At 33.8% G+C, this 20,366-nt stretch overlaps 1 protein-coding gene across 3 annotated transcripts in view; it reads right to left on the bottom strand.

Moving 5' to 3' along the window:
- Positions 1–20,366, bottom strand: part of DPP10 (dipeptidyl peptidase like 10) — a 1,447,377-nt gene that overhangs the window by 387,623 nt on the left and 1,039,388 nt on the right. For all 3 annotated transcript variants that reach the window (XM_058301104.2, XM_004458043.3, XM_058301105.1), the window contains exon 5: positions 1,927–2,001. In XM_058301104.2, coding sequence (XP_058157087.1) covers positions 1,927–2,001 — 75 coding nt within the window. The remainder of the gene's footprint in view (positions 1–1,926; positions 2,002–20,366) is intronic.

Below are 20,366 nucleotides of genomic sequence, written 5' to 3'. Positions count from 1 at the left end.
ATATGTGCTTTTATCCATCTGTATATCCTCTACAGTGAAATGTCTTTCATGTCTTTTTTTTTTCCCCTAATTGGGTTATGGGGTTGTTTTTGTTCTTGTTCTTTTTTGTTGTTTGTTTACCATTGAGTATTGAGGAGTCTTCATATATTCTAGATACTTGTCTTTTGTCAGATATGTAAATTGAATATATTTCCTAATGTGTAGCTTGTCTTTTCATCCCTATAACAGGGTATTTCAAAGAGTATATGTTTTAAATTTTAATGAAATCTAATTTATCAATTTTCCCTTTCAAGGACTGTGCTTTTTTAGAAGTTTAAGAACTTCTATTGACCCTTAAAGCCCAAAGATTTTTCACCTATTTTTTCTAAAAGTTGGTAGTTTTATATTTTACTTTGAGTTAAGTTTGTGATCCATTTTGAGTTTCTATAAGGTGTAAGGCTTAGGTCAAATTTCTTCTCTTCTTTTTTATTTTTAATTTTTTTGAACTATGGATATCAAATTGCTCTAGCACCATTTGTTGAAAAGGTAATCTTTCCTCCATTAAATTACAGTTGCACCTCTATCAAAATCAATTTGGAGCTTCTCTAATAAAAAATTGTTTATAAAGAGAAGACCAATATCCCCCCAGCCCCCCAAAAAATCAATTTGGCCTTTTCGTGTGCATGTGTTTCTGTGGTCTCTATTCTGTCCCATTGATCTGTGTGTCTATTCCTCTGCAAGAATCACAAAGTTCTGATTATTACAGCTACTGAAACCTGATATTTTAAAAATGTCCACTAGCAGTTTAATATAGCAGTTATTTTAAGTTAAAATTATTGAGATAAAAATAGCATTTAAAACTTTATAGGGTATGTTAATATTTTTGTTTACAAAAGTTAACTATTTTTGGTTACTATTACACCCAAAAGAATGGGTGATTTTTAAAATCTCAATGAAAAGAGATAGCAGTAAACAAATTTAAGAAAAAAGGCTAAGATTTACAATAGAAAAAGATGCCTTTCATAGTAATCTTTCTACAGTATAAAATAATAATTTTAAATCATAAAAATATAAACTCTTTTAAAAATACAGCACATGTATATCCTAAAGGACTAAAACCATGAAATAGCAGGTATTTTGAACTATGAAATTCCATAAAAAGGTTTTTGATGTATTATGAGAAGCTTTCTGCCTTAAGTCCATAAATTTTTATTATTCATCTTAAATCTCATAAAACTTTCTTGAATGATTTCTAATCACTTATTCTCTACAGAAACTAATCTGCTGAATTGCCCTCCAACATTTACTTTGCTTTTTAACAGTACAAATTTTTTAACAGTACAAATTATCTATGTACAATACTACTCAACAACCCTACATACTGCTCTAATTGTGCTTTAGAGCTGACATGAAAATAATGAAACACTAATTGCAATTAGAGCATTTAATTTGTTCAGATTGCATTTTTTGTCTTGCCCCACTTGCAGAATTTTCTACGACCACATAACTTAGGCTCAAATATCACTAAAGAAGCCATCGAACCACAACCCAATGCATTTATTTCCCAGTCTGTCCCCAGTACCCACGTTTCAACTCTGGGCACATCCAGTAAGAAAGTCCTTGATCTATATATACAGGAAAGTCACAAATACATAGTAAGCCTTATCCTGAGAATAAAGAAGCCCTTACTTGCTGTTGCATTCCCCTCTGAATAGAGATGAAATTGGATCAGCACAAACACCTGGCAGATTGTCCAAGTTTTCACTAGCCAGGGATGGGAAAAAGGAACACTGTCTCCAAACCTCTCTTATGCAATCTTGGTCATCAGTGTCCCTTTGCAACTACTGAATATGAAGTATTTTCCCTAGATGAGCAGATAGCCAAGGAAAATTATGAACCACCTGAATGTATCGCAAAAATTTTTCTTGAAGAAGATGACTCCTTTACCTGTTTGACATCATATGCCAGAAGAACATATCTTAAATCTGGTGAAACTGAATGTCTTGATGCTTTAAAGGTTACCTAAGAAGAAAAAAAGAAACAATTAGCTTAAAAGGCTTAATAACACAGAGATTAACATGTACTTGGGTGCATCAATATAAAAACAAATATAAAGACAGATCTTGATTCTTCCTCACATTATGAAATGGGCATTCTCTTCCCCATTATATATATGCATATATGCATGTATGTGTGATAACACAGATGAATATAAAAACTTCAAGAGGTCATATTAGACATTTCATTAAAAATTGCTGATAGAGCTTTCTATAAATACACTAAAGGTGTTGTCAATATATTTTTTATTGTAATGAAAAACGAATATCAAAGTTTCATCACACAAGTAATACCAAATTGATTTTATATTTAAATGTTGAATTAATCAAAAGGAAAACATATAGTGACATTTAGTAGTATCATGATTTTCTGCATGTTTGCTTTTTCTTTTTTATTTGTTGAATATTTATATTTAAAGAAGATAAACTTACATTAAGGACAGTCTCTTTAAGAAACTCCCAGGTTGAAAAGATTGAACCATAAATATATTAGCAATTATATTTGATTTTAAAAACTGTATTGCCCCTGACTGAATTAGAGTTGATAATTTAATCATTGAATAAGAAAATGTCAAAAGGAATTTGAAATACCAACAAAGGAGAAATAAATCTAAAGAAAACACAGGCAAATAAAGTCATTTTTAAATTCAAATCCAGGGAAAACACAAGCAAATAGAGTTGATGCAGCAAAAATCTATAAAATACAAACAAAAAAGTAAATAAAATGTATGCAAAGTTTGAACAAATTAGATGGTCTGTATGGCATATATAATATTATACATCTTACGTAATAAAAAAAAGAAAAGGTGAAGTCAGTTTTTCTTACCTGGGGACCCCTCCACCCAAGTCCCATGTATAAGATACAAAACTCAGGTTAATCAATATCGGGCAAAATTTGTTCTGTCCAGAGCTACATATTCAAGAGAATGGAGTGGTCAGTTCTAAGCCACATGTGCAAAAGAATGGAGTTGTCAGGGATATACCACTGAGTGGCAAGGATAAGATTTGGGGTATTTGCCCACATTCACCTTGATGAGTTGTATAGTCCAGGTACAAATCACGAGAGAAACTCAAAGTGATCCTTGGCAATTCTTCCTCTCAAAGATTTTGGTTTTCATATTTTAAAAGAGTCATTTCAATAATCATGAAAGCAATGATGATGACGATAGGAACAGTAGTGGCTGTCCTTGATCAATCATTTTGCATATGCTCCGGGGTTGCTAAGAATTTTGTATATGTTATATCTCAGTCGTCATCATAGTAACACTGTGAGATGGTTTCCTCATTTATATTCCCTCTCTCTCTTCTCTCTTCCTGTCTCTCTCTACCTGTATCTCTATCTACAGATCTATCCATCTATCGATTGATCATCTGTCTATCTCTATCAGATAACTTGTCCAAGGTCATAAAATTACTAAGAGTAGGAGCATGTTTGAAATATTCATTTACAGAAGCAGCAGATGCATTGCTCATAAAGAAACAGCAGATATATCAACATACATTAACTTATTGCATGTTGAAACATGATAGAAATTGTTCTGTGGGGAATTTAGGTTAACACTGAGGACACAAGGTCATCTCTCCCAACATAACAGTATCAGGAGGAATATTAATATCTAAAAATTGGTTAACAGAACAACACAATCATTCCTGGGCTATAGGGATTAGGAAACTCTAATACCACAGTTCTTAAACCTTTCTCAGGGTCACCAAGAAGCATACCTAACAAGAGAATCCTGGAGAGACTCCTGTTGTAGACCCTACATTATCTCACCAGCAGGAAATTTTTTTTTCTTTTAGAGAGAGCTTTCTTGTTTGAAGTCTGAATTATTTAAAGAAAATCTCACCTTCCTCGTCCCCGTCCACCCTCGTGTGATGTTTCTCGCACAAATTAACTTCACAGGTTCTCAGGTGTGTCTGTACCTCCGGTAACAACATTTTAGTATCTTTTACAGTTCCTACAATTATCCAGTCTGGCACTTTATTAATTATCACTACACTGCCTCCAGCTTATGCAGTGCACACATTGGGAAATTTTCCAAACACCATTTCAGGGGCCCAAACTGCTAAAGCTTCTTCTACATTTAGTAATTTATGTGCAGGTCACAGTTGCTACAGAGATGATACACTTACTATCTCAGCCAATAAATCTTGGGCAAATCCCCATTACCAAATACCCTTTAATATTATCATCTATTGCATCTGAGGGGGTTAATTTTTTCCAGCTACCACAGGAGACTCCTTGGTCTACTTTGAACCTAACTACAGGCATTATTATAGTTCTGTTTGAATCCTAACCTGGTCTGCCTTTAAATGATCACTTGAGGAAGTTTATTATTGCCAATACTGCTATTAGGTTACCTATATATTTAATCAGTTAATTATTATTAGAATAAAAGGATGCAGAAATTGAGTTTATATGGCTAGGAATCTTCCAAAAAGAGTTGGGAGGTCATCAGAAGGGTCACGCTTCTGCACACCTCAGCAGGACCCCAGAAAAAGCCACAGTAGTTACAACCCTATGTACTGGTTCTTCTGAAGGCTACAGAGATCCACAGGGCATATGGTCAAGGCAGATGGATTTGGAATTCTGTGCCATGGAAGAGGGTCCTACTTTGGAATTTGTGCTCCTGAGTGTGACGGAGCTGGACTGAAATGTGGCTTTTCTACACATGCCTCTTCTGTCACTTTTACTGAACCTGTGGTTGGTGCTAGGGAGGGTGCATAATCAGGAGACTTGAATCTCTGGACTGCCCATGTGCCAGCTGGGCCCTGCGCCTCAACAGAGTGGCGACTCCTACTCTCTGGTTAATTGGTCTTACCCAGGTCAGCTAACAGGGAGGTGAAGATGGTCAACCACCACACCAGGGAATCAAGAGTGCCTACTCCTGCAAGCAGGAGAATTGCATCCATCATCCATATGGAATATAAGCCCCCTCTTGATCTAGAAGTGGAGAGAGCATCACCATACCAGGGTCCACAGAATGAAGGAATAAAATATGGACTAGAATGGAGTTACTGATATTCTACTATAAAACTATTGTGACCAGTAACAGAAGAAATTTTGGCATTGAGGTAGAGAAAGTGGCCACAGTATTTGCTGAGGGCAGGGAGACGGAAGTAGAGATGTGATGTGGGGCATTTTTGGGAATTTGAGTTTTTCTAAATGATATTTCAGGGTCAGATGCCAGACTTTATATATTCTGCCATAACCCACTGAATGTACTGGGGGAGAGTATGAACTACAGGGTAAACTATTGTCTATGTTATTAATGCAGCAGTACCCCAAAATGTGTTCACCAAGTGCAATGAGTGTGCCACAATGATGGGGGAGGTTGTTGGTGTGGGAGGAGTGGGGTATGGGGGGTATAGGGGAACCTCATATTTTTTAATGTAACATCTTTTTTGTGATGTATATATCTTCAAAAAATACAATTTACAAAACTGATGAGGTGGGGTGGGGAGTGGGTTATATGCAAACTTCTTATGTTTTTTGTTTTTTATGTTTTTTAATGTAACGTTCCCTGTGATCTATTAACTTTAATAAAAAAAATAGGAAAAAAAAAGGATGCAGAAATATTTTCTCTGAGCTTATTGTTATTAATCAGCAATGTTGCCTACCAGTGCATTTTTTGACACTCAAAATGGCATTAAATTATGTGAAACTTGCCATCCAGAGACAGTCAATTAAAACCAGGCATGGTAAGGTAATCATAAGAAATTAAATACGCCAGGGGATTAACTAGAACAATTAAACAGGAAAGACAAGTTATTTGATCAAGTTGAGAAAGAAATGCATGCTTTCAGGCAGCTGAGGAAGATTTTTTTGTGGTATTTCATTGGTTTCCTTCAGGTCAACCAAAACTCATTAATTGAGAATTCAAGATAGGACAAGCACCACGGTAAACACTGAACGTACTACAAAGTTGAGAAACAAAGTCCACGAGCACATTTCCAACCCCTACCAGCACAGTAAGACGAGCACCATGGATCTTTCAGTCTATGGTAGGGCAGGGATCCCAGCCCGAATGTCCTGGCGACTGGATGGGCTGCGTAAGAAGGCAGCAGTCTGGGCCAGGACTGAGGATAAATGGAGCCGCCATGCTGTTCAAAAGGGCAGAAGCCCCTCAGTGCCATGTAGCCGTTGTCTTCCACAGAAGTGCTATTAGTTGTCCACATTTTTTCAAGGTAAGCAAGAAATTAAAATACTCTAGAAATCAACTTACATCTCTTGATTTTTATAGCTCAGCACTTTAAAAATATATCTGTAGGACAGATCCTGCCTTAAAGGCTGCCAATCTGCTAATTTTTGATAACGTAAGAACTGCCATAAGCATGGGGAGAGGGGAAAGAAGACAACTATTACGAGGTTTGAAGAAGTAAATGAGAACCTGATGATCCAGTGTTTTTCAGTTCAATGAAGTTATGGGCCACCATATGAGAATAACCTTCACAAAATGAACAAGCGGCTAAAAGGATTCCTGGTGGAAATTATGGATTCATGCTGATATTAATACCGTAAGCTCTATCATGAATAGGACATAGTAGAGCTAATCACTGTTTTCATTAATGGTGAAATTTAAAGCTAAGGAAGTAACAAAATCTGATTTTAATTTAGAATGAGTGCTCTGGCAATTGGGTAGAAAATGAGCTGAATCTGATGATGCCTTGAGGTCTTGCAATCTAGTAAGAGGCTCTGACGATAATCCAGGCAAGCAACCATGAGGACCTAAATTAAGGTGCCATCGTGGCCAAACAGAGAAGGAGAAATGCACAAGGGTTATCGAATAAAAACAAAAGGATTTAATGATTAGAGCTGAAAACTGAAAAAGAAGGAAATGCACCAAATGACTCTAGGTTTTCAGGGTTGTATAACTGGGTGAATGTTGCCATCACTACGAAAATTGGAGAAAGAGGAAAATAAGTACCTATTGAGAAAAAATGTAAACATGCCAAATTTAGAGAGGTTATGATTTTAGTCCCTGCTGGAGATGTTCCGGATTTCTGTGTAAAAGCCTGAGGTTTAAGAGAGCTCTCTGGGTGTGTCATCTTTAATCAGCTACACAGGTTAGAAGATGAAAGTCTTTCCTTGGTTCAATGCAAATCCATCCCTACCAACAAAAAAGGTAAAATCCCTGAAGCAGCATACTCTATCAAGGGTAGAGGGGGAACAGTGCAGTGGTAATGAATTTTGTTACAATAACTTTTATTCTTTAAATGTGCATTTTTCCTTCTCCTGGTACTTTTGCTCACCCTGCTGCACCTACCTGCAACGACTTCACCTCTCCCCCTCCTTTTCAACTTCTACTTCTGAAATGTCATTCTAATTCTCCCCCTTCAGCTTTCCCTGTCCTTCTCAGCTCAAGTGATTAATCTGACCTCATATGAATATTATTATAAGTGCAGTTCATCTAACAATAGATCACTGTTTCATGGGTTGTTTGGAACGGCAATTTACATTTTTTATTGCCGCAGTAATGCCCCCATTAAGAAGCTCCACGGCAGTGATTCACTTTTGTCAGAAACATTATAACTAGAGGTAGAAATAAGATAATGATAGTATTCTGAGGTGTCAGATTTTGAAGATCGTGGCAAGAAAATCATTAAACAAGAACTTAAATGTCAGAAGTGCCTGAAAATATAAAATATGTACTTAGATGACTGGAGGCTGAGAAAGGACTAAGAAATGAATAAGACACAGGGTTAAAAATGAACTGAACTTAGTGAGAAGGACTTGGTTGCCCCAAGATGCCTGAAAATGAGTAAAGACTAGGGATTGTCTAGTCAGGACTAGCAGTGTTTTTCAGATCTTGGAGATATATATATATAATTAAAAAAAAAAAATCCCCAGCTGGATAAACCCCTAAGCCTTGAGAGCTAGAAAGGCTAGGCATCCCTGTTCCTGAGGAAGAGTGGACCCAGCAGGGGTGGCTGTAGCACTACCTCGAAGGCATCGAACACACCTTTGGCTGTGGTGCGTGCTTGTTCCAGGGCCAGCAGCCAGGGGTGAGAGCCTGCCCCACACTTCAGCCCTGCCGTCTCCTGATCGGGGCTTGTGTCTCACAGGATGGTTGTCCCAACCCCTAACTTGGGACCGGCCCTTTCCCCACCAGGTGTACCTTGAGTTTGTGAGTGTCTTCTGCTGGGTGGGATCAGAGGGTGATTTTCCTTTTAGGTGAATAAACATAATTTTTAAAACATGAAAACAGTTTTAACAGAGTATGATGAAAACAAGAATGTAAGTTTTCATGGACCTGCTGTCTGTCTTTCCCTCCTGCTTTCACCACCACCAAACTCCCTACACACACACACACACACACACACACACACACACACACTCATGGGCACAAACCAAAAGACACAGCCATCCCTTCAGTTTAATTTATTCTGAGGTACAACTTCCCTCAATAACCAATCCAATATTAGTTTATAGATAATTGGGGGGGGGGGAAGTTTAGAAAAGTCATTTCTCATTCTAGAAAAATAATTAATTTTCTAAATCTTTGACTAAGTATATATTATGAAGAAGTTTCTTTCACAGTACCATCATTCAAAAACCAATCAGATCAAATCATTCCCTGGCTGGAACAAAGTGATTGGAGGCAGGGGAAGGGTCACTATTCAGTTGGAAAGGAGAAAAGAAGGTTGAGAGCAGCTGGTAGAGAAGACGACCAGATGGCAGCTCACGGTATAATGCCAGAGTAGCTCTCCTTCCCTGCCTGTCTTCAAATGAAGGAACACGGAAGAGGCAAGTAGTATTTGCCCTATAGCTCTAAACAAAGCCATATTTTATTTTCTGTGGCCCTAACAGTATTTGTATACCAGGTATCTCTCTCTTTCTCAATAAAATGTGTTTTTTTTGATACCATGCAGTCTATTGATGTCGTAATATTTTATAAAAGATTGAAAATGCAGAAAATGCTACAGTGCTACTATGTCGTGTTTAAATCCATTGAATTGGAACCTGCTAACCCACGTAGAGTATCTCACATATATCTTCATTGGTCAATAAATGCGAACAGCCAAAATAATATTTTATTTATTTGAATCATAGGACATACACTAAAACATTTAAAAATCAATCTGTATTTTTAACAGAAGGTGAAAACTAATGTACAGTGAATTCTATTCATAACTTTCTATAAAAAAGGTAGACAATGTATATAAATTTAAGGAGAAAATATCAAAATTTTTCAAGTCAAAACTTCAATAAATTAGAAAATTTTTGGCTAGAGAAAGAAGGAAAGGGATATCGTACCTTGCATATTTATGCAAATTATTTCTTTGAAGTTCGGTTTGCTCTGGTCTACTGACTCTTGAAATTGTCTTAAAACTTTCCAAACATTTATCAAATGTATTTTTCTCTTAAATTGTGCTGCTACATTCAAGTACATCAGGTAAAACATATAGAAAGAAATTTAAAGTTGTGAAAGTCTTAAAAATATCACATTAGAATTTCTGGACCAGTTTTCCTCATGGTGACCTTAAACTCATATGCATCCAATAGAACATCATATTTGAAAAAAGTAAACGAAAGATCATGCAGCAATTCTCAGTAGAGTGTACAGCTTCTTATTTTCTAATTTGGGAAAAAAAAAAAAGTTCTCTAGATTCTCTAGACAAATGTCTGCCTCTTTAAACCGTTCCTTTATAAAATAAGATGGGTGAACTGGAGTGAGCCAGCAGAAAAGGACTCAAGCTCACTCTTGCCATGATATCCCATCAAACAAATTTTAGAGAGTATCATTCCATAAACTCAATAACGTAGTTATATTTCAAAATATGATATGCATATTTCAAGAGTTTCCGTCTATAACATGATTATGTTTCTGGCATAGACCACGAAGATGACTACCAAGAACTTTGCAATTCCCATATTTTTTTTTTTTAAAAAGAGAAAATTTCATAGCCAATAACGTTTGTTTAAAAAATTGCATTTTTTTTAAAAACCTCTAAGAGTGTTTTGCAAGGATGAGATTTCAAAATGGAAATAGTGCTTTAACGAGTAGATCTTCTTGACAGTTAATCGATTCTCTTATAGTCAAAAGGCCCATTTAAAGTTGGTATAACATCATTAATTTAGTATTGCCATTAATAATTCCAAGGAACAAGACAGAATATTAGGTTAGTAACTAAGAAGGAAATGTGTCACAAATTTGACTTATTCTGACATATTTCTTGCTAAAACAGTATCTGAAGTCTACTTTCTCCACTCCATTTATGGTTTTGGGTGAAATTATTGTGTATAGATGGTATACTGCCTATTCATTAGACTGTGTTCATATAAATGGTCCTGAAGTGCATAGAAGTGAATCATAACTTCTGCTTCATGACATGGCAGCATTAATAATAGCATTGCCAGATTAAGCAAATAGAAATAGGGAATGCCTGGTTAAATTTAAATATGAAGTCCAGTAGCAAATATATTGCAATGGGCATACTAATACTATATATACATTGATTATTTGAAGTTCAAATTTAAATGGTATCCTCTATGTTATCTGGCAACAGTTTGCATTGATCTTGCATGGTTATATTCTAAACAAATATTTACTGCCCCTTTCACCTACCAGAGAATTAGAACAACCCCAGGAACTTACAGCTCCACATTTTCTCATCTAACTTCTCCCTGACTGTTCCCTATAGGAGGTAACCATCTTCCTGATCTGTGTTTATATATTCCCCTTGGATTTTTTTGTTTGCTTTGTTACCCATCTATGTTTGCCTAAAGACATCTTATTTAGTCTTTAAAAGAGATCTCAGGCAGACTGTGATCTTCGTATCCTTTTCTCATTTAGCACTCTGTTACTGATTGATGCACATTTCCATTTATCTGTGCAGTTCACTTATTTTATAGGTTATATGATATTCCATTCTTTTACATTCTCTTCAAGCTTTTATGATTTGCTCTTCTTATCACATATCATTTTTGTTCATGTATTTTCTTGTCCTTGGGCACTGGGTACTTGTTTTCATTTTTGGTACTCTAAAAGTGCTCACTAAACTTTTGTCTTGCTTCCTGTGGACATGAGTAACAGTTTGCTTATGCACATACCTTGGGAAGGGCTGGTGGGCTACACAGCATTTGAATGCTCTATTTCCCATAATAATGACAAACAGTTACCCAAAATGAAAACACAAATTATACCCTCACTAGCAACATGCAAGAGTTACTATTATTCCACATCTTTTCTAATAGTTGGTAATTTCAGAATTAAGCTTTGCCAATATAAAGGTATGAAATAGACGCTCCATACATTATGGATAAGCATTTTACTCATTATAAATTATGTTCAGCATCTGTTTATTTGCTCATCAACAATATTTGTTTCTTCTGTGAAAAAAAAATTGTTTATGTATTTTTTTTCATTTTTCAGTTGATTTGGAAAAGTTCTTAATATTAATTATAATAATATTTTATCAGTTAACTAATGGTTTTCATCTTGCCTTTCTCCTTTCCTACTTGGCATGCTCTATTATATCAAAACTGTCTGTATCTTTTAGGTTTTGCACAAGGTTTTACTAAAGACAGGATGCAAAGGACCCCAAAATAAGGATATTTTAATTAAGAGGAAGATTCTGAAGATACAATTCATTTGAAAAGCAAAAGAAGAAAAAGGCTCAGGTTTTCAACTTTAAACATAATTATTTCTTGAGTATGAGAACAGATGGAGTATCACTGCTCATGACCAAACTCATAGCAATAGGCTACTCAATCGTCAGGGTCCTTTTCAGAAGCAGGAGTATCACGAAGGACCATTTACTCTTCTCTGTCAAAGCCAAGAACATTTGTAAACCAAAGAATAATTTCATATTTACTTCCCTGATGACGTAGTGTTTTCTGTTTAGTTGGGGAAAGAAAGAGGGCCTGTAAAATTAAGGGTAGAATAAAGCGAGAAACTATCAGGAACTGTGATAACTGTCTCAAGATTCAGAGCCCTTGAGCCCAAATTCCTAGCTTTGAAATTAGAATAGGGTTCTTCTTTCTTTGTCTCACCCTCACTATTGCAAACTACTGCTCATCTCCACAGCTATACTTAAAAGCTGATTTAGAAACTGAAGGATGGATATAAAAATAAATTTCAGAATGAATTAGTTAGGAAATTACTTGTCATTTACCAGACCTGCATTTTAATAGCCCAAAGGTGAAATGTCCATTTATAGCTCCAATCTTTTTTTGAAAAGTTTGGAGAGCTAAGATCAATACCTTTTGCACACGTTTTTAAATGTCCATATGGTGAGTGGATTTAGCTGCAAGCCTGGAGAAGATGTTTGGCTTGTGATTTTTTGTATTTCGAATGATTATTTTTTTGTTTTATTTAGAAAACTGACTGAAATAACATTTAAGAGGGTAGGTATATTTCCAACCCTTGGGACAATCCACTAAATTTTATTAAGCATGTATTTAAAGCCAAATTAGTTCATTTTCCCATTGTTTCTCCCTCCCTTTCAAACATTCATTCATTTATCCCTTCTTTCATGCAAGTTAATAACAGATACAGGCCCACTAAGAGATTTGAAATACACAAAGTCCTCTTACTGGAGTTTCCAAATGATGGTGAATAAATAATTCCAGTGAGACGGAGGCTAAGAAAAACATCTAAAGAAACAAATGTTGCTGCACATGCATATCACTTGAAAAATCCCAATTTTAAAAACTTACTAAGAGGGACTGACAGATAAAGAAAGACAATTGCCAAGGTACATTTGAAAAGACGACATTCAACCTTGCTCATAGTTAAATAACTGCAAATCAATTTAACAATTGAATATCAATCTTGTCAATCAAATTTTTAAGCATTAACATATTTGACAATACCGAGAGAGTAACAGCAGGCAAAAAGACAATATTTTATGCCTTTGGTTTACATGATTAACACAACGAGACACTGTCTACAAAATTTTAAACTAACCTTCCCTTTGATCCAGCAATACTACTGTTATACATAATACTGACAAATATATCTCAAAAATGTTTGCTTAGTATACTTGGATTATGCATACAATAGGGAAAAATTAAATAATTGATAATATATCATCAGGGAAATTCTACATGGCTAAATTATATTAGAAGAAAATAACAAAAATGTCCATATAAAAAGATCAAATTACATTATTATATTACATATATATATACATGTATAGTATAGACCATTCCTACTGTAGAAATTAAATATGTATGTAAGTATATTAAATAGGTATATATGTATATGTATACATGCATATATTAGTGTATATTATTTTGAATTATTTTATCATTTATATTATATTTTTGAAGACATATACAAAAATATTTCTGAAGAAATTTTAACAGGCAAAAACGTCATGCCTGCCTTCCAAAATGCTTATTGGGAGTGACAGACAGGAAAACTTATATATATATATATATATTTTTTTTTTCATCATTACACAAAGTTCTAGAGGTAAGAGTTGGTACAAAAATGTGTATATATATATATACACACACATTTATGTATATATATACACACACACATTTGTATATATATACACACACACATTTATGTATATACACACATACACATATATACACACATTTATATATATATACACACATATATATACACACACATATATATATACACATTTCTGTACCAACTCTTACCACTAGAAATTTGTGTAATGATGAAAATATTTGGTATCCATGTTGTCCGAAGTCTCATGTGAATACTGAATACTTGAAATGTAGTTAGTGAGAGTCAGCAAAGGAAATTTTAATTGTATATGATTTTAATTAATTTAAATGTAAATTTAAACAGCCACATGCAGCCAGTGGCTCTCATACTGGACAGTGCAATATATTATTTAAATTTCTTAACAATATGTTTTATGACCTTGTTTTCAAAAATATTAATGGGGAAGATTACAGATAATATTGTATTATCATATGTATTATCATAATCATCCTATTTTTTATTAAACTGTTCATTTTTAATATTTTAAATGGGTATATCTTTGAATGAAGATTCTGTAAAAAGTGTTACACAAACAAGCTCTGATTAATTCAGAGTATATAAAAGTAAACACTTTTTCCAAAACAAGAACCTCAACCGTCTTTTTTTGTTTGTTTGCTTTTAAAGTTAGTATTAATATAAGGGTTCACTCAGTACATCTATATGACTTACATCTTTATCTAACATTTACCTTTTTAAAGAACAGAGTGTGTCTCTAAAATAATCACCATCATGGTAGTGCTTGAATATGAGAAATATAAGCATTCTCATTCTGCATTCAAATATGAGTACCTTTTTTTTTTAGGTAAAAAATACATATATATTATAATATACTTTCTTATATTATGATGCAGTTTTTCATTTTTCTCAGGTACTTTTTCTTCTCTAACGCTTTGTCAAAATCAATGGTGTACATGATAGGCATATTCTTCTCTAGGAAGATTTATTCCCTTCATATATTTTTTAATATATAAATATATAGAGGGATATATGGGATAGGTCCATGATGTCAGACATTAGGGTTGTTGAAGGTAAAATTTTCATTATAGTCTCTCCTAATTCATGGCAGTCAGACTTTCACCACTGATCAACTGCATTAATGATTGGGGGGGATACAATCATACAGTTAATACAAGACAGCCTATTAGCCTAAAATACATATAAGAAGTATTCAACATAAAATGACCCAAAACATTTTTTTCTAGACAGAGTGGAAATGAAGTTGTAATTATCATAGCTAGAACATCAACAAATGTGAGAATATGATATTATAATTAGTTATCTTATATTGGTAAAATCCTTAGGCTCTATTCTGCTTTTAGTCAAACAAAGGGAACACATACACACATGTAAAATTATAAAAACAGAGACAAGAAAGAAAAGAACAGGAAAAACGGAAGAAACAATGACTGAAAACTTCTTTAACATGAGGAAAAAACTTAATCTACACATTCAAGATTTTAAAAACTCTGAATAACAAACTCCAACTGGAGTGAAAAAAGAATCACACATGGACACATTATAGTCAAAGTGACAAAAGTCAAAGACATCAAGAAATTCTAGGGTAAGCGCATGAAAAAAGATTATATATGAGAGAGAATCCAGATAATGGCTTACTTCTTATAAGAAACAATGATGCCAGAAGAGAGTGGAATGACATTTTCAAAGTATTAAAAGAAAGCATATCAACCAAGAATTATATATACAACTTAAGTCTCCTTAAAAAACAAAGGAGAAATTAAGACATTTTATGATTAACAAAACTGAGGAAACTTGATGCTACGAAACCTGCCCTATAAGAAATACTAAAGAGAATCCTTCAGTTTGGAATGAAAGAATGCTAGACAGTAACTTGAATTCATCCAATTACTTGAATGAAGAAATATTTTTAAGTATGAGAAAAGATAACGACATGTATTATGAAAGATATTATAAAATTATTTTTATTCATAACACTTATCTGGAACTATATATCAATAAAAATAATGTATGTAGTTTATAATTATAAAACTATTTTGATGGTACTAAAATGTAAAGATGCAATTTATATGACAATAATAGCACAGTAGAGATGGAGGGGATAGAGATATATTAGACCTGTTTATACATGCTATTGAAATTATGTACCTATTAATCTGAACTAGAATTGATTTAAATTAAAATGCTAATTGTAACCCCCAGGACAATGATTAAATAAATAACCAAAAAATATATTACGAAAGAGGCAATAAGGAGATTAAAATGTACAGTAAAAATATCTATTTAACAAAAAGAAAGTTAGGAATCAAAAAACAGAGGACAAGAAAGAGATATAAGCCAGACATAAAATAAATTTCAAATGGCAGATATAACTACTAGCTTATCAATATTTAAACTAAATGTGAATAAACATTCAAATCAAAAGACAGAAATAGGCAGAATGCATTAAATAGCATGATCCAATTATATGTTCTCTACAAAAGACTCATTTTAGACTTAAAGACACAATTAGGTTGAAAATACAAGCAGAAAGATATTCCAAGTAAACTATAATCAAAGCAGAGCTGGAGATGCTTTTCTAATATAAAACAAGACAGAATCTAAGCAAAAATCATTCATATACACAAAAGGAATTTTATAATGATAAAAGGCCATTCCATCAGAAAAATATATCAATTATTACTTAGACATACCTAATAAAATAGCCTAAAATACATGAAGCAAAGATGGATAGGATTAAAGGAAGAAATGGAAAATTCAACAAAAATAGATGAAGACTTCAATATCCCATATTCAGTACTGAATAGAACAACTAGGTAGCAGATCAACAAGGAAATATGACTTAAATGACATTATAAACTACAAAGATGAAACAGACATCAAGAGAAACCTAGTAAAATACACATTAGAGAAAAACTGATAAAATGTAAATGTTCCTTAATATGGACCAATGAAATGTTTGTACAGTGAAGTGCCATACAACTATAAAAAAATGAGATAGACCAGGTATTATTGATATGAGTTATTGGCAGGGACAGATTAGAGAATAAAGTTAGTTGCAGAAAATACTTAAGTGTTAACTAACTATAGGAAAAATTCATGGTAAAAGTTCTAATTACCCCTCAGAGTGGTATGGGGAAGAAGTAGGGAGGAGTGAACGTTGTCTTTATACCATATATTTTGTGTACTGTTTGAATTATTCCAATGAGCATGTAAAATTTTCATTATTTCACCCTCAGTGTAGTTCTGTCTTATTAGATTCTTTTCAATAAGCAAGGATATCAACTGTAATTTTTTAAGCAATTATATATACAAAGACACAGCAATAAATCTGCTGTTGTTTAGGAAAAATACTGAGTTATTAGATCAAATAACCAAAACTAAAATATTTTTAAATTTTAACCTCCAGATGACAATGGGTTGCATTTCTTTGCTCCAAGTATATTTCTTAATTTTGTTTAAAGTCTTTCTCCAGTCAAACAATGAGAAATGCCCCTATTGTCCTGTAATATATCAAAATATGTGCATGTATACACACTTGAACGAAATTAGTCAATTTGTCAAGACTAATTGGAAAATACTGAAACAGAATTACCCATTCTAATGTCAAATTTAAAACATTAGGAGACTGGCTTGTTCCCTCTATTCCTGATTGGACCATGGCAATCAGTCAGCAAAGTCCAGTTTACTTGGGTCCCCAAACTAATCCTAAATCTACCTACTTTTTACCTTCTCCATTAGTACGGCCCTAGGGGTAACATTGCAGTAGGTTTCAAAGAGGTCTCTCCATTTCTGCTTTCATTTCTCTCCATGTATTCCTCATATTCTTGTACCATATGACAGAGTGCTCTTTAAAATATGACTCAGATATTGTCACTTTCTTTCTTCAAAGTGTCTCTATTGCTCTCAAAATAAAGCCTTGCCCTACAAAATAAGTAGAAATCCTTCCCCTACTTATCTCACTGTGTTTATCTTGTGCCCTTCTCCACTACTTACATATTTTCTGTTCCTGGAATAGATCTATGCAGTTCCCAGCCTGGATTCTTTTTAATTATTGTTCTTTTAGACTGTAAAGCTCTTCTTCACCCTGACCTTGATAAGTTGCCTTCACAGCAGGCCTTTCATAACTACCTAATCATTTTCTCTCCCATAAGCTGTGTTGATTTTCTGACAGCCCTAAGTACTAGTCGAAATTTTGTTGTATTTTCATTTGATTATTTGGCCATTATCTTATCTTTACTCACCAAAATGTAAGGCTGCCTTGTTCACCACTGTATTCCCAGAACCTGGAATATTATCTGACACATAATAGGGGTTCCATAAACAGTTCTCAAACAAATGAACAAACTAAGACATGAGTCATTTCAGTAACGATGCGGAAACATTATAAAGATGGTGAGTTAGAAAAATCTCTGCAAGCTTTTAAGAGAAGGAAGAGCCCCACATGAAAAGTAGATTATTTCAGACAAATTTATCATGGAAGAGATGGGAAGAGAAGCTGAGGGGTAATTCCTAATAACAGATGCTAAGTGATGATGAATCTGTGTGCGTGCAGACATGCTTGACACAACTAAGGCTGTTTCCCTCTGTTCACATAGACAGGATTTACAGAAGAACATGCAGATGGAAAGAATGATGACATAGGTGGTAGCCATGGAAATATTCAACATAAGCTAAAATCAAAGATGGTGACTTCAGCCCATTTAAGGCAACCAAAAACATTTAAACCACACTTTTTCTATTTGCTCGTTCTCTTTTACTTTCATTGTCTATTGCTTTCTCCAAGGTTAGCTGGTAAGAAAAATGAATGTTTGGTATATGAGTGTGTATAACATATGCATATTTAACTCATCAAAATCTTTCCAAAAAGTTTTCAGAAATACACATATACACACAGAAACTCCTTACAGATAAAGCATTATAAATGCAATTTATTTTTACGTTTTTTAAAAAGTGATTTTGAACGGCATGCTCAAATAGGTATATTAGAATAAACACTGGACTAGGATACAATAAATTTGTATTCTAGCCTTAATAGTACACAGGTTTATATCCTTGAGGGAGGCCTGTTACTTCTCTGGTTCTGTTTCTTTTTACATCAATTGAAGTGTCAGACAAGAAGAATTCATTCCAGCTCTGTAACGTGCTGCCATTGTCATTTGATGTTTGCCCAAATTTGAACTTCCTTGAAAGCTCACATACGTTCTAAAGCAAACCAAAGTGCTAATTTAATATATTTTCATTTTACTAAGATAACTGTGATCTACAGTGTATATAGGTTACAAATATTTTCACTAATGCACGGTTCTACTGCAGTAAAGCTGTACAAGACAAGGTCATTCTGAAATGCCAAAAGGAAAAAAAAATATGTCATCAACTTGAAAATCTTTAAAGATCTCTTGAAAATGTATCTTATCAAATTCCACCATGAATTAACAGAAAAATACATTAATACATTAATAGAAGACACACATATTTGACTGTCTGTGACCAGAAGAGAGCCAAATATAAAATTATTCATAATGAAAATGAAAGGCAGAAATGTGTATCAGATGTCCAAGGGCATGTAAGTGGAGACTTAAATTGTTCAAAATGGACCCATCAGTGCTGAATACAATTCAGAATGCTGACCTCTCAGAAAGTCAAATTCCAAAACAATTTTGATTAATAACAGTAAATCTGACTGCCTGTTAGCTTCCAACATCCTGTCTCACACACATCAAAGTAATTTACCCCTTCAACTCCAAAGAGACTAGATGGGAATTTGCAAAGAAGTAAATACTGGTATTGAAATCATTTCACTGCACATATCTAAGGAGACACATTAGACAAAACTGAACCAACCCAATTCATATTGTTAAGCAAGTGATCTCTAATATGAAGAATGATATTCATGTCAGTGTTTTAGTCCTGACCAAGAAGGCTTTTAAGATATATCTTTTAGGTAATTTTGAATTCTGTCAATGACTCCTTCAAGAATATGCATAATGATTGAGTATGACTGTAGATGTGGTTTTATTAGTAGTACTAATAAATTAGTAACACTAATTAATAACACTATGAAGAATAAAAATGATTACACGAGGTAAGATACTTTGTTCCAGTGAATACATTTCTCAGAAGTGCCTGGTTCTTAGGTCATTCAGAAGGGTAATTTAGCGTGAAACATAATAAGGAGTGATCTATTTTAGCCCATTTCTCACCTAAAGGAACCATATGAATAATTGTATAGAATCGGAAGTTAAACACACTTGCAAACACATGGGTATCTCCTCTCATACTCTAAATTAAATTTATGTTGAGTTGAAGTCCAGGGTGAAGAACAGAACTATTCTTTTTAGGTTTCTTGTTTTTATGGCCATCAGTTTTAAAACTATAGTAGAATGCATTTTCATAATCACATAACTTAGAGAATTTTTGAACAGGCTGAATATTTATAGGTTGGGAAAGATAGATTCAATGTTTTCTTTCCTAAAGGAATAACTATAACATAATCATTCCAGTCTTTGCTAGAAAACATATTAGCCCATTTTTATTTGCCTGAATATGCATGGATGTCATTAAAGTAAGATCCTTTTTTATGACAAAGAGTTGGAAGATATCCAAATAATCCAAATAAATATAATAACAGTTTTCAAAAGGAATAATGTGGATGTATAAAGTATCTAAATACAAGAGAAGCATGAAGGTATCTAACAATAAGCAATGGTGATTTCTATGGTGAAGGGGATAGATATTCAAAATCCCAAGACGATTAAAATCTGTTATTCTTAAACACAGTGCAGCAATGAAAACAGTTAGGCTGGCTGAATTCTCCAACGGCCATTAGGTTTTATTTTTCCCTTTTTAATTTAAAGAGGAATAATTGCTGGTCAAAAGA

The sequence above is a fragment of the Dasypus novemcinctus genome, chromosome 7, assembly GCF_030445035.2.
Source record: "Dasypus novemcinctus isolate mDasNov1 chromosome 7, mDasNov1.1.hap2, whole genome shotgun sequence".
Classification (NCBI taxonomy): domain Eukaryota; kingdom Metazoa; phylum Chordata; class Mammalia; order Cingulata; family Dasypodidae; genus Dasypus; species Dasypus novemcinctus.
This window is presented reverse-complemented; position numbering and strand designations above follow the sequence as displayed.